Source organism: Meles meles, chromosome 2 (assembly GCF_922984935.1).
Source record: "Meles meles chromosome 2, mMelMel3.1 paternal haplotype, whole genome shotgun sequence".
In the NCBI taxonomy this organism is placed as follows: domain Eukaryota; kingdom Metazoa; phylum Chordata; class Mammalia; order Carnivora; family Mustelidae; genus Meles; species Meles meles.
In genome coordinates, this window is record NC_060067.1 from 110,875,227 (window position 1) to 110,901,497 (window position 26,271).

At 44.9% G+C, this 26,271-nt stretch overlaps 2 protein-coding genes across 3 annotated transcripts in view; both read left to right on the forward strand.

The window, feature by feature from the left end:
* The window catches only part of TSPAN5 (tetraspanin 5), a 176,058-nt gene that overhangs the window by 120,455 nt on the left and 29,332 nt on the right, over positions 1 to 26,271 (forward strand). For both annotated transcript variants that reach the window (XM_045997273.1, XM_045997275.1), the window contains exon 2: positions 18,124 to 18,174. In XM_045997273.1, the coding sequence (XP_045853229.1) occupies positions 18,124 to 18,174 (51 nt within the window). The remainder of the gene's footprint in view (positions 1 to 18,123; positions 18,175 to 26,271) is intronic.
* Positions 24,740 to 25,531, forward strand: LOC123932511 (high mobility group protein B3-like). Its single transcript, XM_045990780.1, has one exon. It carries the CDS (start codon positions 24,749 to 24,751, stop codon positions 25,529 to 25,531), a length of 783 nt encoding a protein of 260 aa, XP_045846736.1. The 5' UTR covers positions 24,740 to 24,748.

The window sequence follows — 26,271 nt, forward strand, 5'->3', positions numbered from 1 at the left end:
ATTTTGCAAGTGATAACAGTCATTAACTTCATTGCTACAGAATGAAGCAAAAGGGATACTAATGTAGCTATTGAGAGCTAAGAACCTTCACTCAGATCTTTTGGGGATCATTAAGAAAGAGCAGTTTTAACTGTTGGTTCTGGTGTGATTTTTGCCTGGGACTTGGAGTGCCTTTAAATTACTCTTAAATTCTGAAACTTAGTGATCAAAAGAAACCCCTCTAATAACGAAGTTGTCTAGAGTCTCTTCAGTTTAGCTGTCTGAAGGTGCAAGATTAATATTCCTAAAACTCAGCTCTGATCATTTCAAAATTTTGTTTTGTTTCTTTTCAAACATTATGAGCTTTGAAGTCGAAAGACCTGGCTTCGTTTTATGGGCCAGTTATATAATCTGTCTGATTCTCACTTCCTCCTCTCTAGTGGAAATAATAATCCCCACTTCAAAGGGTGGTTGTTACAATTAAGTGAGATCATGTGTGGGATGCTAAGCACAGTAGGTGTCAGTAAAACTAAAAATAAAAAAAGTCAGAAGCTGAAAACTTGTAAGGACCTCTCTGTCTCTACCGTATAAAATCCAGAATTTTAATTTTTTTGTAAAATTGTGAGTAGACTCCACACCCAGCATGGTGCTTGAACTCACGATCCCGAGATCAAGAGTTTCATGCTCTTACTGACTGAGGCAGACAGCGCCAAATCCAGATTCTTGGATACCTCCTTCTAGACCCTCCATAGTCTAGGCTGAAATAACCTAATAACTGAGTTGTTCCTTTCCAGCCAAATAGACAACTTAACTCTTTTCCATAAAATCAGTGGTTTTCAAATGTTTTGACCAAGACCCTCAGTATGACATACGTTTTACTTTATTTTTTAAAGATTTTAATTATTTATCAGAGAGAGAGCATAAGCAGGGGGAGAGGCAGGCGCAGGGAGCCTGGCTTGGGGCTCCGTCCCAGGACTCTGTGATCATGATCTGAGCCGAAGGCTGACACTTAACCAACTGAGCCACCCAGGCACTGGGACATATATTTTACATACGAGATGAGTTTCATGAAGCAGTCCTTCATCTTACCTCATGAAATACATCCTCTTCTGTTTCACTGAAGAAGGAAATTCTGGTCTTGACCCATTAAACTGCTATCAGCAGGTTTTCAGATCTGGTTGAAAGACACCGATCTAGAAAGGCTCTTCCCCTCCATTTCTTGAAATTCTACCCTTCCCTGGAGACCCATACCCTCCTGTGAAATCTTCCCTCATCGTGGCATCCTGTGACCTTCTCTGAACTAAGCATTTTTCTCAGTCTCATTGATGGCATTTACTGCAGATTGGCTTTTATGTTAATTATTGATTTATAACTTATTTCTGTGACTAGATGGCACGTGCCATTGGGCTTGGTCCCTGTGGTCATTTATCAGCCTGTGCAGGTGGGGGAGGGGGTCTTTTCCTCCCTTCCCCTGACTGAAGCCCTCTGAGGGGGTTGTTAGGAAATCACGTAGACTCTACGTGATTGGCTTGGCTGCTTCGCTCCCCTTACACTGACCTTTGAAAGCCATAAAATCAGCGCGTCTGGAGGGTTGATGTGGGGGGTGGGGAGCTTCTTGCCACGACTGCTGCCTAGATTGGCCATTTCATCGATTGGGCTGCCTCAGATTCCTTGTGTATGTGGAAAAGAGCCCTATTAGGTTGGGGTTGATTCCAGCTTCTAAATAGAGAGTCTCCATTTCCCTTTTCCTGACACGACTGGACCGCAGAGCCTTCTTTCAGCTCCAATGGTATGTGAGCCAAGATGAGCAACTGCCGCCTTCCTGCCGAAGCACAGACTGGATCTGGAGCCCTTGAGCCTTTGCGCCGTGGAACCAGGATGATTTTAGCCCAGGAGACCCCTATTTTATCCCACCAGACAGTTGGAGATGGGCTTCTGTGTGTGTTCGCTGCTCTGTAGACCCTGGGTGTGAGGGGGAATCGTACACGGTATTGCTCATGTGGAGTCTTTCTTCTGCGAGGAAAAAAAATACTACATAGGCCAGGAGAGAATGTTGGTATCTTAATAAACCCCCTCTCTCACACCTAGAGCTCAGTTTGGAGATCCTGACTAATGATGGGATTTAGAGACATGCAGGACCCATTTTATGTTTACACAAATTATTTACCCAAAAGTCGATCTCTTTAAAGGAACAGATTCAATTTAAAAAAGTTCTTTCTTTCTTTTTTAAAATCTTATTTCGGAAGCTTGACTGAAATAGTAAAGATACCAAAGAACTATCTTTGCAGTAATGTAAATGAACAAATCTAGGCACATCAACGTCAGTCTTGGGACAGTACATGGATAAAATACATTCCAGAAATATCTGGGAAACCATAGACTTAAAAACAAATTACTCATCACTGCTTGCTTCGTTAGACGTTAAGGAAACACACTGATGATGGCATAATAAAATCCAGTTAAAGTTACTGATGCACGGTCTTTATAATGACTTTCTTTTTTAAAGAGACTGATGGACCTTTGGGTTTCTATAGAAAATCTGTTCATGCATAGGCAATTTTTTTCTCTTTTGTGCATCAAACACTTCTGGGGACTTCCGAAGTGAGTTCAGCTTAATTTGGTGCTCAGAGAATTTGCAGACATGCTTCCTTATTTAGGCTCTCTCCCATCCAGTCTGCTATTTCGCAGAGCTCAAATGTGTGTCCAAGGAAGCAGGATTTGTCTTAAAGGAGATTCGGAGAAAAACTTCCTTCAATATTTAAAGTGCTTGACAGAGTCATGTTCATGTGGAAGTCGGTTCTGAGACGAGGAAGTTAAAATCAGGTGGCTGATTTTGCGCCGCTGGCTGAACGCCCATCTGATAGGATTGGCCTGGAGCACTAATTAATCACCCAGGGTCTCCTCATTCACTAATCACATGGCATGAAACTTCCCTGCTGGCTGAGGCTGAAGGGCAAACCGTGGGCTTCCAGCCAGCTGATTTTCCATGAGCATTATGGTACCTCTAAATTAATGTGAACCACATATATGCTGTCAGTGGTTTACTTTCCCATGGTGACCCTCTCCGGTGAAACAGCTTCCTGAAATCTTACATGGAGAATGAAAAGAAGTTCCTTGCAAAGTTGGGTGGGGGGAGGGTGATTTAGAATCCTCTTCGTAATCTTTCTACTGTACTGTTTTGGTTCTGATAAAAATCTGCGGGATGAATTGAATAATGCACAGATGATATGATAATTACCTTTTGTTGTCTGAAGAGCAAGCCTATAGGGCGCTTAAAGGCTTTTTCCTGACATTTGTAATTGCAGTAATAGTGCGTTTATTGAGCGCATGCTATGTACGAAACACAGGCCTTAATTCCTTAGTTCTCACGTCCCTCCTATGAGGACGCTGTTATTGCCTCCATTTACAGGTAAGAAAATTGAGAGCCTGTCAGCCTGTCGAGGGTCACATCTGATAGACGCTGCAGCCCAGAGTGGAACCGTGGTTTGTGGCCACAAGCCGTGCTCCTTTGACTGTGTTTCAGGGCCTTTATACTCTCCCTTTTAGCTTGAGGAAAGTATCAGTGGCCCTAGTCTTTAAAGATACCATTCCTGTTCCCATACTGGACTTTTACACTCATCTGAATTAATCATTTTAGAAGCACGTTGATCTCTAGGACGTTGTTTTATGCCTTCAGATCATTTTATATGCACCTTTGTTGGGAGAACAGAAAGCGGTGGGCATCTTCAAACCAGAGGAGATAGGCGCAGCTTATTCATAAATCACTCACGCTGTTGTTCATCTTGAGACGCTTCCAGACGATTGTAATAGAAGAGGAAAATTCCAGAGAGCACATACATGGGTCACTTCCAAGGCAGTGCCTGTCGAGAACCTGTCTTCCGTCCTGAAGCTGTGAATGGTTTGGCTGCCGCCTGTCTTATATGTAAATTAATTTCCAAGAGTTTGTGTAATAAACTCTTACATAAAAGAGTGATTTGTCAAAACCCATTTCCTTTGTTAAAAATACCTAACTAGGGAGAACCGGTTGATATTTAGGGGTTTATATGGGTTCTGTGTTAAGCCAATACTTTTCTCCTTAGTATGCAGTGCTGATGTTCTCGGTTGAAAAGAATCCATTCCATTTCTTTTTATAGTGTCATGAAAAGTTGGAAAGAGGAAAAACTGAGCTGAACATACAGAATAAATAACTAAATGGTGCCTTCAGTCTGCCCTTTTGTTTTCAGGCATTCCCCCTCCCCACCCTTTGTGAGTCATTGAGCCAGTAAGACTGATCAAAGATGCCTCCGTGTATAGAACATTTATATGTGGAGGTTTATTTGTCATCCACAACAAAGGACTAATTGCCTCTAGGCCTTCTTTCACATGATAATCAATAGATTTGGATCTCCTGGGTGTGCTCCATGTATCCCCCATCCATCTCTCCAGATGTTTTAGGTTTTGATTGCATATAAACCATCAAAAAGATGACATCAACCCAGTAAAAATACTGAGGGGATTTTAAGCATGAGTGTGGAGATGTAAAAATGTTCTTGCTGGATTTGGTCAGAATTGCGACTTCTCTGATAGCTATTCAGAAGGCCACATGACATTTCTAGGATGAAACATGTTTCTCAAATTTTAGCATTTCAAAAGGCCCACTGGGAGAAAATCCAGTTTTCATTTTAATATGAACTTGAGGTCCTCAAAGATTATTTCTTAGATGCCATATTACAAATGTTATCAATGAGATTTTAAGGAAACATTCTGAAATCTAACGAGGAGTCCTGTACGCTGAATACAGTCTCCTCTAGTGACTTTGCCTAAATGGGGAGAGAGAGAGAGAGAGAGTGTGTGTGTGTGTGTGTGTGTGTGTGTATGCGCTCGTGCTTCCGCACACCCTGGGGACAGACAGGTTAGGCACTATTATTCTGCTCATTCTATATAATGTCATAAGAACTGCAGTCACGTTCTCCTGGTGTTCTGTAACAAAGTATTTCCAACTAAGGTTCAGTATGGACCAAAATTTACCTGAAATATGCAGTTATTTCTTAGGAGTGCAATAATTACAGTCAAATGGGAATACTTAAATGAAAGAATTCTGCGTTGACTAAAGACATCTGTTTAGTAACAGTCACTTTTCCCCCAGAAAATGAATAGACGTCATTATGTTTCTTAAGAAAAGAAAGTAGAGTATATTGGCAAGACAGAAGAAAATACAAAATTTTAAAACCTATAGAGAACGTGGACACAGAGAGTATTTTGCATTAAGTTAAGTAGGAGGAAAAAAAAGTATCTTCACCTCTGCCTTCTTGAAGCTAACTTCCAGTAGGGCAGAGCAGAGCGAGACGTGGGTGCTGGAGACCAGTCTGTTGGGTGAGAGGGAAACACCAGCTCCTCTTCTGTAAAACAAGAACACCAAATGTCAAGAACTGGGAGGGGTCTGATATTTTGCCCTGCCTGCCAGCTAACATGTTACCTTGCCCCACTGTCATGGCTGCTGAAGAGGCAACAGACTCCAGAGTCTAAGACCTAGGACTTTATCAGTCACACCCTACTCATAGCCAGAGTAGCAGTATTTTTCATACTCTTTTCCTGAGCCCCAGTTTCCAGAGGGTGATGTGGAGAAGGCCAGTTGATCACTCTATACAGAACGAGCCATGTTACAGGTCCCTGAATTTAGGGAACCCAAAACTTTTATACTTGGCGGTAAGCCTGCCTGATCCTTTGCAGGATCTCTGTAAGGAAACATGGTCTGTCTTCCAAGGCTGTCTACTGTACACATTTCCTCGAAGGCAGTCTGAAACAAACGACTCACTTGTAATTCCAATCAATTCCTCCCCCATAAGAAGAGCAAAAACTTGAGGAAATGAGCTCCTAACACAAAATACTCTGGTATTTTCCATGAAGGATTAGTGTGCATGGATTCTTAAGGGCTGTGTGTGGGCCAGATGACATGGCCAGAGGCTACAGTGTGAGACTCACCCTGTTGTTTTAACAGATGGATAAAATGTGATATTTTAATCACATCAAGTATCTACATAGCCTAGTCTTTTCAAAATTCTTCCTTTGTATTGGATCACCACAGTCCTGGGGAGCTGGGGCAGGGAGTGGTCTTCCTTTACGCTCCAGGAAACTGTTGTTGGGTTACTTGGCGGGATTCACACAACTAGTTAACATCCTGTTGGCACTCCTGACACCCAGTCTGTTGGTCTTGGAAGCACATTGCCTAACTGTTTCCCTTTGGACTCCTGTGCAAGGTGAAGGGTGTTACTGGCCACTACAGAGGTGACCCCAGACCAGTCCTCAGTTCCTTTTTTGGTCGGTGCCTTACCTCCCAACCAATCTTGGGTCTTGCCCAGCCACACCAGGCACTGGGATTGTCTGGCGATGGTGCCAGTGGTGTCCAGAGTCAGGAAACTAGTTTGAAAGAAGGGAGGCTACTTTCTGTAATGTTTTCTTGTTGTTCTAAGTTCTAAGTTTCATTTTCCATTTGAATGAACATGAGCAGTGTCTGCTGTTTTGGCCCCTTTCTCTGCCAGACTTCACGTATAAATAGAGGTGATGGATTTTCCTTCTGTGGGCATTGGTGACACCTCCCTTTCTTAATTCTCGCCACCCCTCTGTCTCCTCCTTTGCAGTCTCTCCTTCGAGTTCCCTTCTGTGTACCGCCCCACAAAAATCTCAGTGTTCTCTAGGACAATGTGTTGGCTGTCTTCTGCACAGTCTTTATATGGCCTCAGCAATAAGCACAAGAACATTTAGCGAGCATGTTTTGTGTGCTAGGCACTTTGCACAGCGCCTTGGGTCCGCATCTCATTCCGTCTTCCCAGTGACCCTACAGATGGATACTGTGATTCTCTGGATTTTATAGAGGAAGAAACAGAGAACCGAGAGGTTCATTGTCCAAATCTAACCTAAGTTTGCCTCAGGAGCGACCTTGCTGACCAGCCTCTCGGTCCTCACGCGTCTGTGCCTGGACATTTTCACTTGAGTGCTTGAAAGTGAACTCTAACATTGGTCTTGCTCCCTTACCGGTATTCCTAACTCCAGACTTGAGGCTGCAGCCTACCCAGTTGCTTCAAGTGAAGAACCTGGACGTTTTCTTAGACTCTCTTCTCTTCCCTGCCTCCTGCAAGCAGTTCCCTAATTCACTGGACAGATATTTAAGATTTGCCGTGAGCACACATGGTGCTGAGTTTGGGGGGTGCAGAATGAACTAAACAGATAAAACCCCCTGCCCCCGTGGGGCTTGTTTTCATGGAAATGGATATCTCCCTTTTCTAGATCTGGACATTGAGCACTAGGGAGGGTAAGTGACTTGCCCAGGGTCGCATGTTTAAGTTTTAAACCCAGGCATTCTGATTCAAGGAACCACGTGGTCTTAGCCTTAACACTGTAAGCTTGCTGTCAGGATGTCCCACAGGGTCTTCCCCTTAATCTCTTCTGTCTTCATCTCCTTGCCATTGCCACTGCCTTTGGGGCTGGTGTCCTCATTACTAAGATTATTTCAGTAACCTGCCAGCTCGAGTTACTCACTGCTTGCAGTCTTACCTCCCTTTGGTTCATTCTCCATGCTGTACTGGAGTGGTTTTTCTAAAATGCAGTCTGATCCTGTCACCGTCTTCACTAAAACCCTTGGTCGGCTTCACCTAGCTTGGTGGTGCCTTGGTTTCCCCAAGACACAAATACCTGGAGGAACTAGGCCCTGCTTAGCAACCTCCAGCCCAAAGGTTCGCAGACTTTACCATGTATCACGGTTACCTGGAGGGCTTGTTAGAACGGGCTTGCTGGGCTGCACCCCCAGAGTTGCTGGTGTAGTAGGTCTGGGGCCACCCGAGAATTGCATTTCTAGCAAGTTCCTGGGTGATGCTGGAGTGGGACCCACACGTGGAGGAGCCCTGCTTGCCAGGGCCCGGGCTCATGATCTTTGCTTCAGCTCCAGAAGCGTGTGCCCACTCTGAGGGACATGCTCTTTCAGGCTCCGAATCGTCTGCTGGAGGTGCTCTTCCTGTCTCCTTTCCTCTAGAACACGGTTCAAGTGTCCCTTCCTAGGAAGCTTCCTCTGACCTCCGGGGATCCCCTGGCTGCCCCTGTGTTTCTATGGCAACGTGTGTCTGGGAAGGCTCCACTCCCTGAGCCTACTGTGGTCTCCCTTGTTTGTTTCCTACCCTCTCTGCACCCGCGCCCCCCCCCCCCCGTCCCCCGCCAGTTAGTTCCTTGGGAAAGGAGATCATCAGTTACATTTTTCACCTTTCTATCCCCCGCACCTAGCAGAGTGCCCAGTGCATATTGGAGAGACTTAGTAAATGAATTGAGTCATGTAATCCTACTTGTGCTTTAAAAAAGAGTAATCCTGTTTCAAGTTTCATTTGCCTTAACCTTTAAATCTTGCCTGAGATGTTTTCTAAAACCTGAAGATGTCTCAACACTACACGGTACACATCTGGGAGTCTTAGACGTTGAAGGCTGCCATCAGCTGGAGCCGCCCAGCTTGGCTGTTTTCATGCAACAGCAGAAGCTCATTCCCGCCAAGGCTGATGTTTGCCTGTAGATAACGAAACTTCTCATGCCTATGGTTTGAAAACTTGAGTTATCCCTCCATCCTCCTCAGCCCTTAGAACCTCTGTCCTGTCTGTTCTTAGCCTTGGCTTGATCTAATCAGGGGGTTACAGATGGAAGAGCCCAGGCAACGTAAGCCTTGCTTTTCCCGAGACAAAGATTAGTGAGCTGTAATTTGCAGCCTCCCTCTTTCCATCCAGACTTGCATCGCTTAATCCCTCACGTTCCTTTCTCTTTGCCTGCATTGCCTGTGGAATTTCCAAGAAGAGTATAAGTTTTATTGCCCGCAGAGCCCTCCCATTTTCTCTCCCTTCCCAGCTCACGTTACTAGTTCTTGCCAGGAAGTGAAGTTCCAATCTTGAACAAAGGAATTTCCGAGCAAGATTGTCCCTGGGTTGCAGACATATCTTCAAGGAGGCGCTTTGGCCTTCTCTTGGTGTGGTACAAGGTCAGAGGCAGAGAGTCCTTGTGCCCTTTCTGGGAAAACCGGAGGCAAGAACACAGGAACCACGCAAGAGGCTCCTCCCTACTGCTACTCTTACCCTTCTTCCAGGCTCTTGCTTTGGGAACCATTTCTTGGGCTCTGACTGTCCTGCTTCCAGAGCTCAACAAGCAAGCAGAGGGCAGCTCGCTCTTTTCTTTCATGGAATTATGCGGCTGAATGATGTATTCCTTCTTCCACCAGGTGACCACAGCTTTACTGAGTAGTTCAGAACCACTGGAGTTCCTAGTCGGTTATTTGGAGAGGAGCACCACCCTCCGCCACGTCTTCATTAGTCCCCAGAGCACCGTCGTGCTCATGCCCGTTCAGCAGGCTTTACTGTTAACAGGGTCTAAGCCTGAAGGAAATTAATCCAGTCTCTTATTTATTGTCTTAGGACTCTCTTGGTTGTAAGTAACAGAAAGCCCCCAAAGTAGCTTCAGCTAAGATGGGAGGGGGGAGGCGTATCCTAAGGACCCAGGGGACTGCTTGGAACCCAGGATTGGGAAGCGCAGCCTTGGATCCTGGGGATAAGGAGCAGAGAGTGGTCAGGATTGGAAGTTGCTCTTGGCATCTCTTCCACTTTCTCCATCTGGTGCTTTATTCACCACACCCTGGTCTGTTCTAGCATCAGGGAGACCGGGGCTGACGAAAATCACTGTGTCCAGTACCTGATTCCTGGGGAAGAGAGACTCTTGTCTCAGCCTAGTATTTGCTGGAATGACTCTTCCTGAGCCACAGGTCCCACCTCGGTCAACTCATCAGTCTAGAGAGAGCAGCGGGGAGTGGCTCTCCTTCACAAACGTGGTGCAGGGGCCCATCCTTGTGGGATGGGCCGGTTTTCAAAAAGGAAGGGTGTAGATTGAGAAGCTACCCCAACCTCAATATTGATTATATTTATATCCCACGTTCTTTCAGAAGAACTCTCTTTTTATAAGAGGGCATAATGAAACCAAAACGCATTTACAAAGGAGATAACACAAAAACGAGGAGGGCTAAAGTTAGGGAGAGGGACGATGCATCAGGAAGCCCCAGTGGGAAGAAACTTACTTTAATGTGGGATTTCAAAATTACTAGGTATTTAAAATCTGGGTCCGTGCATACCCCAAATTCCTGAGTCATATTGCTAAGATAAGTAGAAAAGACCTTAAATTAAACATGATCTCAGTATTCTGACTAGAATTTATTAGTTTCTTTTAAATGAACAGGCATGCCTGTATACACTGTTGTGGGAGGGATCCTCCAGCCAAGATCAGGGGAGGGAGATGATTAATTGGAGGGCAGTGCTTCCGCCCCCTCGACTGGGCCCAGGTGCTTGGGGTCACACAGCCCGAGTCACTTCCTCAGTCTGAGCCCAGATCCTGTCACCCCTTCACGATCCCCCCGGGTGGGTGAATGTCAGCAAGGGTCCAAGTGGCAGGGGGTACAGAAGTTCAGAAGAGGGAGGCTTCGGATCACTGTGAATGAGGAGGTTTTCTCCTACTTAGAGGAGGCAGGCGGAGAACTGCATGAGGAAGGGGAGGGCACTAATATGCACAGAGTAGTGACGCACCGGGGGCGTCACAGGTTCTTGGCATGCCACCCAGTCGCACACGATCACATGGACCCCGACGGTCATTTGGTGCGTTTTCTTAGGTGCCCTTGTTATCTCCATGGGGCTCTAGGAAGTCAGGAACCCTTCCAGTGCTGCTTTATCTCCCAGAAGAGATCGTAGTCATCACTGGGGCTTCAGAGCCTCACCCCATCTGACTCCTGTTGCATCTGCCACGGGGCCCTGCCGGGCTGCTCCTTTGCAACATCCCCCTCACCCCCCACCGCCCCATATCTACCAGTCTACTCCCCATCTTTGTGTTTTTTCCTTATACGTAGCTTGCTTCATGGAGGTTTGCCTTGGCCGCTCCATTTTTAATATTGCAGCCGCTCCTTCCACCTTGAGGCACATTCAGTCCCTTTGTGCTGCTCTCCCTTCCCCACTGTGCTTCTTACCTTGTAAGATTCTGTATAATCTACTCATTTCTCTTTCTTTGTATCGCCTTTCCCTCCCAGTCCAGCCCAGCTAGAACGTCAGCCCCATAAGAGCAGGTACTTTGGTCTGTTTTGTTTCCTGATTTATCCCAAACCCCCAGAGCGCTGCCTGGCTCATCAGAGATGCTCAGATATGTGTTAAGGAACGAGGAGCCTTTCCCGAGATCACACAGGCTCGGAGCCCTAGCAGCGGGGCTCAGCGGGCGGTGTGTATTCAGGTGTTCAGACTACATGGAGGCTGCGGGAGCCGAGTGACGTGAGAGAGGGTCACCCCGCCTCAGATGGAGAACGTCCTGTTTACAGGTTTGAGCTTTATCTGTCATGCCATCTTGTCATGAGGATTCCGGACAGTTTGAGTGCACCAGCTGGGACACGGGGACCCAGTGGCAAAATTGGGATTGACTTTCTGGGTATTGAATTTTCTGCTAGCCCAGGCTGACTCCTCTGACAAAGCAGGAATTATGCCCGGAGGCTTTTTATTCCTAATATCAGCCCTTGCCCTAGAAAGACACCGTGTCTTTCTAGGGCATAAATATTTGGCACACTTGGATGGACTGTTCATCCCCCGACCCCCGCCTGTCCCCACTCATCCCTGTGAGAACTGAAGTATTGGTCACACAAAAGTGTCAGCAAACATCTAGTGAAAAAAATACCGTGTTGTAGTTTAAGGAAAATACTTTTTTTTTCTCTAAAGATACTCTTTCCTCTCTTCTTTGCCAAATGTTTTCAATGAATCTCTCCTGTTTATTCAGGCAGAGCTTAAAGTTTTTTTTTTAAACTTCATCAGAATGTCGAAGGAAGAAGAGTTCCTTCCATTGTTATTTTGGATAATATTTCTGAGGCTCTAATTTAGGTGAACAGATTGACCTGATCTTGATTTTCCTCTGTCGTGTTTACCTTGCTGCATTGTTATTTTGAGTCTGTTCACGGGATGCTGGGCAGATGCCATTGACGTAATTGTTGTTTTTTTTTAAGCAAAGAGGATTAAAAATGTCTATTTCAGAGTTGCCTGTGACCTTTAATGTACACCTGTACATAACTGCTTCCTTTTATGAATAAAAGTGGGGAGAGATAGATGTGCGTATAGACTTTAAATAACTTTTTTTTTTTTTAAGTATACAAGTTGAAATATGCTCCTTTAAAAGAGAATTCAGATAGCAGGCAAAATACTGTAAAAGAAAGCTGATCTCTGGAAATGCCACTAGATCTTAGGCTGGTTAAGAAATTGGCACCTGAGATTTATTTCTGTCAGGACATAAGATGGATATTGAAGGGCTGCAGTCTCCGTGTGGAAGACACCAGAAACAGGAATTAACCCTGACACCTCCCTCTTTCTCCTTCACCCTTGCCCCCCCTTCACCATATCGAGCCATTACTGGAAATGTCAGTTTTACTTCCAAATAATCTCAATTCCATCTTTTTCTTCACATTTCCATCCTGGATACAGTCAGGTATTGTCTGGGTGATTAAAGCTGCCTCCCTTCAGTCCCGGTGTGTCCATTCTGGACTCTCTCTCATCTTTTCTGCAGCTCAAATCTGATAAAGGCCTGTGTCCTTGCCCCATCCCAGTCCACTACACACAGATGGCATTTAGAAGGCCTCTTGTCACTCTTAGCATAATGACTGAACTCCTTAATGTGCCTTATGGGGCCCTGAGTGAGCTGGTCCATACTCATGTCACTAATGACAAACCTGCCACTTTCCCCCCATTCTTCACACACCTGTCACACCAATCACCTTTTAGACTTTTTTACTTGCTGTGTTCCTCTCACCACAGGGCCTTTGCACATTCTCTTCTGACTGTCTGAAATACTCTTCAGGTATTCATGCCAAGTCACATCTTCTCATCTTTCAGACCCCAGTTCCTACCTCCCTGACATAGGGAAACCCTCCTGGACTGTGCTCTGGGTCAGGTCTTCCTCTTTTGTCTGTATTGACCTTAGTTTCTTCTCCTTAATAGCTCCATCCAGAGCAGTTTTGTCTTTTATGCTTTATTTGCTTAAAATCTCTCACCGGACTGTATGCTTACTGTGGACAAGGACTGTGTCTGTATTTATCACAAGAGTAAAGTAGTACCTAGCACAAAGTAAGAACTCAGAATATGCGAAGTGGTACATGGATGGATGAGTGGCTTCTTAAGTTGTCTATTGTACTAATTAGAATGGACACTGTCTACTTCCAAGGTGTTAGAGGCTCAGCTCGGACTGAAGCAACAGATAGAGAAAGAGATCTTCTGTTCGCAGTCCCCAAAACGGGGCAGATGTGTCCCTCTTGGCGGAGATGTCCAGTTGCCCTGGTCACATCCTGGGGCCATTTTCCTTTCTAGCTTTTCCTGAGTGTCCGCCCTGCTGGCTTCTGTTCTGCTGCACCCAGCAGGCTTCCGTCAGCGTCCCCCTCTGTGTCCGCTTAGGGCTGTTCTCCATTCCAGTCCATTCTCCATTCCAGTTAGGAATACAGCCCTTTGCCTTGAATGCCTGGAAACTAAAGGGGTGATTTTGAGTCTTAGGACAAGAGTCTCAGGAAAGTACTAAAACAGTTTTGAGCTTGGGCTGAGGACTCAGATATCCTGAGTAACATGACTTAGTTTCTGAGATCTATTTCCTTATCTATAAAATGGGGATAATATTAATTAACTTTAATAATGTATTCTATTTTATTCGAAATAGCCGGTTTATAATTTCAACATATAATCAGTAATAAAATAACTACTGAGGATTTTCCATTCTTTTAGTTTATATTAAGTCCTTTTTTTTTTTTTAAGATTATTTATTTATTTATTTGACAGACGGAGATCACAAGTAGGCAGAGAAGCAGGCAGAGAGAGGAGGAAGCAGGCTCCCTGCTGAGCAGAGAGCCTGATGCGGGGCTGGATCCAAGGACCCTGGGATCATGACCTGAGCTGAAGGCAGGCTTTAACCCACTGAGCCACCCAGGCGCCCCTATATCAAGTCTTTAAAATCCAAGGTAGGACACCTTGGTGGCTCAGATGGTTAAGCGTCTGCCTTTGGCTCAGGTCATCATCCCAGGGTCCTGGGATCAAGTCCTGTATCAGCCTCCCTACTCAGCGGGGAGCCTGCTTCTCCCTCTGCCTCTCTCTCTCTGTCTCTCATAAATAAATAAATAAAATCTTTTAAAAATATAAAATAAAATCCAATGTATGTCTTATATGTATTAGCACATTTCAGTGTGCACTGGCCATGCTTGCAATGCTCGGTAGCTAGTGGCTGCTGTATTAGTCAGTGCTGTCTTAGTGAATTCGTATAAAACACAGTGCCTAGTTCCTACTTAGCATTGAACAGATGTTGGCAAAATTATTGTTACTCATTTAAAACATCAAAAATTGGGTGGCCAGATATTTGTACTGCCTGTTTGCATATACAGCCACATGGTGAGAGGCCTCAGATCTGCTGTGGTTTTTTACGCCCCCCCTTCCACCTTTTCCAAAGGAACGAAGAGTTGACTTTAAGTGTTCTTCCCCGTTGCCTGGAAGTTGGCCTCAAGGTATCAGAATGAGGTCAGTTTTGTGGTTTACGGTCAACTTTTCTTCTAGAGGTGGGAAAGGGGAAACTCAGCTAGCCTCTAGTGCTGCGTGCCTGTCTCTGTTTTTTGGCTCTTTTCTGTTTAATTACTTGAAGCTGGAACAACTCAATTTTAAAACAAAACATATGGGCTGAGAGTAATTGGGAGGACATTTGCTAGTGATGTAGCAGCAAAGGTATGCAGTTGAGGCCCCGGCCGGACCGCTTGCTTAGGTATCCGGTGCTTTCCTTCGTTTCACTGTGTTTTGTCTTCAAATTCTTAAACCTTGTTTGGAGAGTCACAGTTAAAGCAGGAAGTCTTAGAGCAAGATTGTAGAGGAAATTGCCCATGAGTCTTCTTTAAATTCTGATTCTTTCCCCCTCTCCTCTTGGTGGAAAATCACTGGTTTCTAGTCTGTTTCTATGATTTGTGAAGGAAAAGGGGTTTTCCAAGTGCCCAGAAGAGAGGAGAGCTTCATACAAAGAGGAGAAAGTTGGCTCACCATTGAAATTTCTCTGTTCTTCCAGGTTACTCTGTGTCTGACCTGCACAGGGGAATTTCTGTTCTACAACCAGTCCTTGTGTGAAGGCAAGGTTCTCATTGTCTTACCTCTTCAAGTCCACTTTGCCTGCTGGGCGGAGGAATATATGATGTCCTCGTCCTGTTATGTGTAATTCTAATCTAAATGCGTCTACTTTCTACCCCATGGGGGCAAATGGGAAATTTTGGGGACTGGTAAGAATGCGTAGTTTGATGTCAGTCTCCTCTTGGTTCCCATCTCTGCTGCATCATTCAGTAGTGGTTGAAACCCAAAGAATGAAAGCTTCATTCTTCCCTTTCTTAAAATGGGGTTAATGACAGTGCCTATTCCACAATAAAATTGTGGTGAAGCTTAAAAGAGACAGTGCAGGCAAAGCACTAATGGGCACAGTGCCTGTCCAGTAATAAGAAATAAATGTTAGTGGTTAGACAGGAGCCTTCCATGGGAACCTGTTCTCCGGGAGGAACAGAGTTGACTGTGATGTTCTCGGCCAGGCCATCCCACCCATCGCTAAAGGTGACGGTGTTGGGGTACTGCATCAGGGAAGGTGGTTGACTAGTGTCCACGAAGAGCTTCTGATGTGAGAAGGCGAGGCTTTTCACTGGGAGGAGTTTCACATCAGTTGGTGTGAAGTCAAGCACTCTGTGATTTCGAGGTCTGATGGGATGCTGTGTCTGCCCTTCTGGCTTGTTACCGCATTGAGCCTAGGACCTCTACATACAAAAGTAACATGCTGAATTGCTCTGCTTTTGTACTAGAGTCCCGAGTATCTTGGAGTCATTTGGGGGACTGGTGCATTTGTTGTTTTCCATCAGAAACATAAAGGGGCACTCTGACTGGGGCTGTAGAGGGACCAACCATCGTTTTCCGTTGGGACGTTCACAACGACTCTTTCTAAACCCTTTCCAAACCTCTGAGAGCAAGAGCAGGAAGAAAGGGGTCTTCTGTTTTTGTCAAATCAAGGACGTGCTGCAGCTTCTGTGTCCAGGGGTTCCGAATGTGTTGGATGTAGTTCACTACAGAGTCTGATAATTGGCAGGGGATTTGGGAAATTCTGCTTCTAAAAACGCAACCAGATTTTTCAGGGCAGTCAGCCTTCTTTTTTGTTTTGTTTTGTTTTTTTTCCCCAGTCCTGCCTTTCCCCTCTGCCCTTGGTGTCCCCCCCAGCCCCCAGCCTCCCTTGGGTTGATGAGCTGATGCCCACAATGGGTCAGCTCCCCCGGCTGCGAATGAAGACCTCTCCAGGTGGACGGCTCTCGGATTTCCCCAGAACGGCAAAGAAGAACCACCCGCACACCCGTCTTCTCTCTGCGGCCCTCTCAGTGTGCAGCTTCCCTGACATTTAACTTAATCAAGATGTTAGTAAAATAAACAGGGTGCGCTGCTGCTGTCAGATTGAAACTGCTCGTTAACCTGCCCGCTCTCCTTTCGCTTCAGTGTTTGGGAAGGAAATTCCGAGTTGCTCTTGGTAATGAGGATGAGGAATAAGATGTGTCTTTGCTCATGGCCAATTACACCCAGTCCTGACCACTGTGCTCTGAGGGGGTGGACAGCCCTGTACGATGTGTCATCAAAGATAGGACACCCTGATTACAAGACCTGCTATTATTTTAGGTAAGGTCAAAGGGAGAAGACTGAGATACCATCGATTTTAAGACCTGTCTTGATTTCAGACGTGTTAAAACGTGGACGGAAATGTGTATCCCTGAGCAGATGGAATACAGTGACAGCTAAGTACAGTAGGGAGTCCCCCTGGGTACTGCTTGCTCCCCCCACCCAAGCACAGGTCAGGGGCAGCACTGTGGGGGTGTTTTTGGGGAGAGGCGACAGCTCTGCGGTGGGTGCCCCTTTATCTCACTGTGGTGTTTGTGTGCTCCCGGGTATACGCGAAGTTACGCACTGAGGGGAGACCAGGCCGAACTGTAGAAGCCCTTCTCAAGGACGATAGAAGTCATTTAAGTTTCTGAAAAATGGAAGAATCCAGGACTTTTCTTTGGGTCACGTTGGACTTTGTAAGATTCATGTTACCTTTGGAAGAAGTGGTAAAGAGTGTGGCGTCTGCCTGCCTTCTTCTTGGCCCATTCCCAGCGGCGTGTGATGTTGTAGAGAGGATCACCGGCTTTTTTCTGTTCGTGTCCCTCATACTCCATTTTCTAGTGAACACCGGGCTTGGATTTATAGGGGCAGGAACTATGCCCTCTCCTACACTGAAAGGCAGCCTTAGACATTATTAATAACTTCGGTTTTACTCAAGGTTCTACCTAATTATTATCCTTCATAATATCAGACTTTGAAGCACCTGCATATTCCAACCCTTCTTTTTAAATAACTTAAAATTTTTTTTGTTTTTCTAGCTTTATTGAGATAGAATCGACAGATAAGATTATAAGATATTTAAAGAGTACAACATGATGATTCGATACATATATATGTTGTGAAGGGGTTCCCCACCCTTGAGGTAGCACATCCATGACCTTACGGTTACCTTTCGGTGTGTGACATCATTTCCGTTCCCTTAGCGGAAGTTACCAACTGAAGTCATGGTGTTTACATTACATCCTCCGACCGTATTCATCTTACAACATGTACCCTTTTGCTAACCTTTCAGTATTTCCCCCCTGCCCCTGGCAACCACGGTTTTATTCTGTTTCTGTGAGTTCAATTTCTTTATTTAGAGTCCACATGTAAATGATACCATGTGGTATGTATCTCCTCTGTCTGGCTTATTTTACTTTGCATAAAGCCCTCTGGGTTCATCCGTGTTGTTACAAATGACAGGATTTCCTTCTTTTCTAAGGCTGATTCCTATACCATGGTTTCTTTACTCAGTCCTTCTTCATGCTTAATGTTAATTAAGGTGATTATGGTATTTCTTTTTCTGTCAAAAACAGAAAACTCTTGTCAGAGTTTAGACAAGAGTATTTCTCAGCCTGGTAAAGTGACAAAAGAATGGGTTGAGAACTTTATTTGTATTTGTATTAGTAAAAACATAGCATTTACCCTTAGACTTAACACCCTTTTTTTTCTTTCTTTCTTTCAGTTTTTGGGAATAGCATTTCTTGGAATTGGCCTGTGGGCGTGGAATGAAAAAGTAAGTTGATGCACCCATTTTGGTTGCTAGAGGTTGCACATTATTCTACACTTTGTCTCCTTTTCCTCTGACAGCTGCAGACTATAAAGAAACATGGTTCTTTCATGAAAGAAAGTGTTCTTGGAAGATAATGTTATAGTTCTAAGGCTCCTTAGGAATAAAGACGAAATCATTCATTATATCATAATAATTACAAAAGTAACAATACATGTGCATAACAGAGATCGTGTGTTGAAATTATGTCAGTTAGCTGGAAGTAACCTATTTTTGTGGAACACTTCATCACTCTGGCACAAGAATTTCAGTAATGCTTATAAATGTTACCAAACCACCTGCAGCCTTCTCTCTCTCTTTCTCTCTCTCTTTTAAAGATTACTCAGGCCATAAAGATTATTTTTCTTTTTGGTGTGAGCATTATATAATGAGCTATTAGCATGTTGTATGAAAGAAGCTAGATCTAATTCATTTTTGAAAATCAGATAAACTTCACGTTAATACTAAAGAATGTGACTACTTGTCTACTGATTGAAAGTATTCAGGAATGTTCAGAATTTATGAGCAAATCCAACATACAGTATTTATGATTATAATATTTATGTCTTTATGAGCAAATATAGTATTTCTTAGGAATTATTTCCTCAATATTTCCTAGGAAATAGTCTGGAAATATGGAGGAGCATATTCTAGGCTATGGTGAAGACACAATGTTCTGGACAATTGATGCTCTACACAACACGCTCATGACCCCACCACCCTGTGTCCAGTTCTCTCTGCCTTACTTCCCCTCTGTACCTTTTAATTGTTTTTTGACAAGTTCTACTGAGACCAGGTACTAGAATTCAAAAATTAACATGAACTGCTTTTTTCTTCCTTCTTTGGGAGTGGAATCCTTGACAGCATTTTATCTCCCACCTTGAGGGAATGAGGGAGTGGGTGGATGGGTGAAAACTCACAGACACAGAGCTTAGCTTCAGTTTTCCAGAAGACCTGTCTGTTATCCCTTCGGTATTTCTTCTTTTGACCTCGACCAAACAGACATAATTTGATATCTAGAAACTTTTATGTTGAATACTCGTCATCTTTTGGAAAAGTGAATCAGTCCCCTTTTTGGCTCATAGATTTGTATTGGTGGAATCTCAGAAATGTTACTTTTAGAAGCCTTCTGATTGATTAATGATGGATAACGCAGCTTTTTATAATCCTCCTTTAATAAGAGTCCATTTCTATCTGATTTAAAAAGATGTTGGAAGGCATTAAATGAACTAATTGTCTATTGTAGCAATAAACAGCCCATTGGTAATTTTGAAGGTTTTTTTTTTCTCTTTGTGAAATATAATTACCTTCTTGTTTCATCAGTTGCCCCAAAGGTCTCTTCTGTGATAAAATCACAAAATTCTAAAGCTGGAAGGGTCACACACACAAATATCAGAGCAAGGGGGTACTGCGGTCCCTATGTTGGGGGGAAACAGCAGACCCCTCTTTGTCAAGGCCACTGCCAGTAAATGGAAAGTTACACTGGAGAGCTGAAGTTACTTGGCCAGTTACCCAGCTACTGTGGAGCAGCTCTGTGAGCCGGGACCAAGTGGAGGTAGCAGAGGGTAAAAGGACATGGAGGAACCTAATTTAGTGCACATTGGCACATCTCCGCGCCCCCTAACCCCCCCGCCCCCCCGCCATGGGACACAGCAGTGAATCATGCAGATTTCTTGCGCCTGTGGGGCCCTGACAGTAGGCAGTTAACTAGCCGAGGACTTCCTCCTGCAACCTTCGATGTTGCCACTTAGATACTGGCCGCCAGTCTCTCTAACTGTGATGGACTCGCGCTGGGACTTCTTTAAGATGTCTGTCCGATGACTTCACTCCTCTAATCCAGTCAGCTGATTTTCCATAGCTCCCTGTGAAGCATAAAGTTGGTATAGCCCCCTTTGGGCCCTTGCCCCAACACCTTTTTTTTTTTTTTCCCCCCTGCCTCAGTGGTATCTGTGCCTCTGCCCTCACTGGCCCTGCTCTAGCCACTGTCCCCTCAGGAGTCTCAAGGGACATTTGTCTCCCTCCTGCTCTGAGCGCTCTTTGCCTGGCTGTCACCAGGCTTTGCTCCTTCTCCTCCAAGTCTGGCTCAGATGACCTTCCTGTGGCTCCTACATGACTACCCTCCTCTCCACTTTGGACCTGCATCCTCACACTCAGGTCCATGTGACATGCTGTCTTTTTCCCACCATCACACCTTTCATGGCATGTCCTCAGCATCTTGAACCCTGCCTGACACAGACAGACTCCGGAGAAATGTATTTTCCAAGAAGTGAATTCAAGAAGAAGGATGAACAGTAAATCAGGGTCCCAGAGAAGGGGCAGTGAGGTTGGATGGCACACGTGAAGAAGCGCACTGGGGTGTGGGGGGTTGGGGGGGGCAGCAGGCCAGCAGGAAGGAGAGACGGGCAAGGCAGCAGTCTTCCCCATGGCAGTCTGCAGGCTCTCTCCTTCCCCTTGGCCTTCACAGCCCTATTTCTGAGGTACCTCGGGACACTGGGCAGAGAGTAGGCACTGAGCAGGCCCCTGTACTACTCCCATCCCTGCAGGACTGGCACCCATACTGTGGGGCCATGGAACCCGATCTGCATCGATCCCCTTGGTGACTGACTGCAGAGGCAACTCTGTCGAAGCCCTTTGGGTTAACTACTTCTCAGCTGGACCGGCCTCAGAGGGGTTGAAATTCTGAGGTGAACCGGAATTTGGCCAAGGGTGGTAGGCAGCACGGTCCTCCTGGGCTGCTAACACCAGCCTGTGAATCAGTAAATCCACCCCCACCACCCTGTAGGGATGTGGTGACATTTACTTGAAGGAACACCTGGAGGTGGATTATCTCCAAACTGGGTCACAGCTGGAAGGATCAGATTTCCTTAGTAGACAAAGCTTTACACGTTTTTATGTGGAATACAGAAACATTCAAGACAAAAATTATTACCCCCTGCCCCGTACATACTTAATACCAAGCTGAGTCTTAAACCTAGGGCTAGTACTATCATTGGCTTATTTTTTTTTTAAAGACTTTATTTATTTGACAGAGCAATGGGAGCCTCAGGTAGAGACAGAGGGAGATGCAGACTCCCCACCGAGCAGGGAGCCCGATGCTGCGCTCTATCCCAGGACCCTGGGATCATGACGTGAGCCGAAGGCAGAGGCTTAACCCACGGAGCGACCCAGGCACCCCTATCTACCATTGACTTTTAGACGTAACAAACAATCCATTTCATCTAAATTCTGAATTGACTGTGCAGATGCAAAGGATGACTATGTCTCCAGGGGAAACTGGTTTATGTGCAGTTTTTCAGAGATCATAGGACCTGCTGTTCTAGAAGGAACATTAACAATTTCTAGCATGAATCACCTCTATAATAGGCTTGGCAGCATCCAGCCATAATAGCATTTATTGAGCACATAGCACAGGACAGGGCTTGTGCTGGACTCTGGGGATGTAATTCCTCAGGGAATTTACAGTGTAGGAAGGGTGTGCATATGTATGTGTGTATGTATATAAACAAAAACTAGTACATTATAATAAATGCTAATTTGGGGGCATGTGTAAGTTTAGCAATTTCTGTGGCTAAATACTCACTACTTTTGTCTCTTTGGGTTCCTCTTAGTGTTTGAAAGACCTTCCTTCTACCAAAGTAGAATCCTGTCCTACTAGTTTTTCTTTATGGTTTGTAGATCAGCCCTATCGGATCCCACAGAGCAAGTCCTTCTGCATGTTGGCCCTTAAAGTATTCGGGGTTGAGGCTGGTTTCTTGAGTTTCCTGGCTAAACATCTGCTTCTCTCTAGGAATTGGTGGGTGGGGGAGTTGTCCCTTTATCATCTTGGTCTAGCTCCTCTGACCTTTTTCTAGTGTGCCCCCCTACCGTTGAGGGGGCCAGAGTGGGTATGGCTGGGTTATGTCCCTTCTCCTCTCGCCTGTTGTCCATGTAGCTTAAGATCCCACTGTTGATCACGGACACTCGCAAGTTGGTCTCAGAACCAGCTAAGTGTACCCTTTCCACCTCATGTCTGGCTGATTTTTCAGAATCAGAGGTAAAGCTCCATGTACCCAGTTGTTACCCAGCACATTCCCCATTCCGCTGAGCTTGGCTTTAGCCATACATTTGGATCAAGCTTCTCCCTCAGTTCTTTCTTCTAACTCACGCCTTCCTTTAGCTCCTTGCCCACCCCACCCCCCCAGTGCTGTCTGGGGATTTTCTGATTCAGTAGGTCTGGGGTGGACACTGGGATGCTTTATTTTCACAAGCCTTCTAGATTGTTCTGATTGCAGTCCGTTTTAGTTATCACTGATAAAAGCCGTTGGTATGTTGAGTAGGTTAAGGGCAGAGCCCAATGACATGTCACTGGAAATTTCCTTGGAGATTGACACTCATTCACTTATATGTGCCCTTGGGTGTCATCAGTCAAGCAGTTTCTAATCCATCTACTTGTCATTATATCAGACTGTTTATCTGCTTCTTATTTTTGTAGAAAGACTATATCCTTCCCTTTTTTTCTAATTACCAGTCTAGGAACTTGATTGAACCTAGTCCTTTCTTACTGAACCTGTACTAGGTCCTGGAGCACATCATTTTTTCATCTGAGAAGTCAAACCCTGTCAGTAAAGCAAGGACTAAGGTATGGTTTATCATTTCCCCCTTCTAGAAATGCTTTCTTCACTTGGCTTCCGAGATACCCCACATTCCCAGTTTCCCTGCCTCTCAGGCAATGCCTTCTCATACTCCTTTGCCTGAGGCTTGGACCTGAGACCTCTTCTCTGTCTTCACTCAGGCCCTAGGCAATCTCATCCCATCTTGGGGCTTCACACGCCATCTGTCATGGATGACTTCCCAATTCAGATCTTTGATTGAGACCTTACTATCTCCAGAATTGTGTAGCTCGTACCTTCCCTAGCATCTCCACTTAAATGTCCCGTGGCTTCTGAAAATCCAAAACAGCACTCCTGATTCCCTCCTCAAAGCTGTTCTTCCCAAATGGTTGTAAATGACAATTCACTCCTTCTACATGCTCAGGTTTTCTTGACACTCTTCCTTCTTTCCTTCTCAGACCACGTTCAGTCCACTCTGCCTTGAGAAAACGTGGGGAATCTCATTTCTTCTCATCACCTCCACTGTTATGCCCTGATCATAGCTGCTTCCACATCTTGCCTACATTCGTGCAAAGCCTTCAGTTGTTTTCCCGGCCTTGACTCTTGTTCCCCTGCTCCTACCCGAGGCACATCTCCACGAAGCAGCCAGAGTGATCCTTTCAAAATATAAGATAGCGTGTGGCTAGTATCAAAGAAACAAATAACAAGTATTGGTGAGGATGTGGAGAAAACAGAACCTTTGTGCCTTATTGGTGGGAATATAGATTGGTGCAGCCACTGTGGAAACAGTGTGGAGCGTCCACAAAAAATTAAAAATGGAAATACTCGATGATGTAGCAATGCCACTGCTGGTTATTTATCTAAGAAAACAGAAAAGATACACGCAGCATGTTCATTGCAGCATTATTTACAGTATCAAGATTCTGGAAGCAACCTAAGTGTCCACTGACAGGTGAAAGGATAAAGATGTGGTGTATATATTATATAATGGAACATTACTCAACTGTAAATAAGGATGAAGTCTTAACCATTTGTGACATGGATGAACCTAGACAGTATTCTGCTAAGTGAAGTAAGTCAGAGAGAGAGAGATGCCTGGGTGGTTCAGTTGGTTAAGTGTCTGCCTTCCGCTCAGGTCGTGATCCCAGGGTCTTGGGTTCGAGCTCTACATCGGGCTCCCTGCTCGGCAGGGAGATTGCTTCTTCCTTTCCCTCTCCAGCTCCCCTTGCTTGTGCTCTCCCTCTTTCTCTCTGTCAAATAAGTAAATAAAATCTAAAAAAAAAAAAAAAAGCCAGAGAGAGAAAGACAAATGGTGTATGATTTATATGTGGAATCTAAGAAAATAAAACAGATCCTAGATACCTAGAACACATCAGTGGGTAGAAGGGTAGGAGTGGGGGAATGAGTGAGATAGGGGAAGGGCAGTAGAGACACCAACTTACAGTTATAAGTTACAGGGATGAAAAGTACAGCCTGGGGAATATTGTCAATAATATTGTAATAACTTTGTGTGATAACAGATGGTAACTAGACTTTTTTGGCGATCATTTTATAATGTGTATAAATGATGAATCCCTATGTTGTATACCTGAAACTACTATCAAATTTAATGTCAACTGTACTTTAAAAAAAAAAAAGTCTTATCACTTCTCTGCTCCAAACCTTCCAGTGCGCTCAGTGAGCTTACCGTCTCACTCCATCCCATAGATGTCGTCCCGTTACTAACCTCACTTTCCACCTTGCCTTTTCCTGCTGCTGTAGCCCCCACTGACCACAGTACTGTTTCTCCAAAATCTCAACTCCCCCCACTGCTGTCCCCCACCTGGGCCCTTTGTCCTTGCTCCTCCCCTACCTGGGATGCTGTCCCCCAGAGATCCACTTTGGCATTTTTCTTCACTTTCTGATCTCTGATCAAATGTCACCTCCTGAGACTAGCAAACAATACAGTCAGGATGGCTAAAGGTGATCCCAAGAAACCAAAGGGCAAGATGTCTGCTTATGCCTTCTTCGTGCAGACATGCAGAGAGGAACACAAGAATAAAAACCCAGAGGTCCCTGTCAATTTTGCAGAATTTTCCAAGAAGTGCTCTGAGAGGTGGAAGACAATGTCTGGGAAGGAGGAATCTAAATTCGAAAAAATGGCAAAGGCAGACGAAGTACGCTACGACCAGGAAATCAAAGATTATGGACCAGCTAAGGGAGGCAAGAAGAAGAAGGACCCTAATGCCCCCAAAAGACCACCGTCTGGATTCTTCCTGTTCTGTTCAGAATTCTGCCCCAAGATCAAATCTACAAACCCTGGTATCTCCATTGGAGATGTGGCAAAGAAGCTGGGCGAGATGTGGAATAACTTAAGTGATGGTGAGAAGCAGCCTTACAACAAGAAGGCAGCGAAGCTGAAGGAGAAGTACGAAAAGGATGTCACCGACTATAAGTCTAAAGGAAAGTTTGATGGCGCGAAGGGTCCCGCCAAAGTTGCCCGGAAAAAGGTGGAAGAGGAAGATGAAGAAGACGAGGAGGAGGAAGAGAAGGAGGAGGAGGAGGAGAATGAATTAAAAAAAACTGTCGCTCTGTCTCCTTGTGAATACCTTAGAGTAGGGAGCGCCGTCATTGACATTGACACCCCTCTTATTCAAGGCGTGTCTGTTGCCCTCGTTAGGTTTAATCACACAGTTGGGTCGCGGTCATATTGTAGTTTCTCAAAGTGCTCTAGAAATTGTCAGTGGTTTACATGAAGTGGCCATGGGTGTCCAGAGCACCCTGAAACTGTATCAAAGTTGTACGTATTTCCAAACATTTTTAAAATGAAAAGGCTCTCGTGTTCTCCTCACTCTGTGCACTTTGCTGTTGGTGTGACAAGGCATTTAAAGATGTTCCTGGCATTTTCTTTTTCTTTTTCTTTTTTTTTTATTTGTAAGGTGGTGCTAACTATATGGTTATTGGCTGGAAATCCTGAGTTATCAACTGTATATATCTATAGTTTGTAAAAAGAACAAAACAACCGAGACAAATTCTTGATCTTCCTTGCTTGGCGTTGAGGCTGTGGGGAAGATGCCTTTTGGAGGCGCTGTAGCTCAGGGCGTGCACTGTGAGGCTGGACCTGTGGACACTGCAGTGGGCATCCATTTGGCTTCAGGTTGTCTTGTTTCTGTATATAGTGACCTAGCATTCTGCTGCCATTCATAGTTGTGGAGAAGGGGGGGGGGTCAGCTGGCATGAGAAGTGTTTGGATCCTTTTTAGTTAAGTGCGGCAGTTTTAAACTGTTTGTTTTTAAACAAACCGTGGAACTCTTCATTGTCAGCAAAGCAAACGAGCCACTGCATCAATGAAAGTTCAAGAACCTTCTGTACTAAAACATGATTTGCAACGTTCTGTTATTTTTTTGTATGTTTAGAATGCTGAAATGTTTTTGAAGTTAAATAAACAGTATTACATTTTAAAAAAAAAAGTCACCTCCTTCCACAGGCCTACGTG

What these genes read in the sequence shown, in the direction of transcription:
- LOC123932511 (XM_045990780.1), top strand. Translation starts at nt 24,749, where the DNA reads ATGGCTAAAGGTGATCCCAAGAAACCAAAGGGCAAGATGTCTGCTTAT.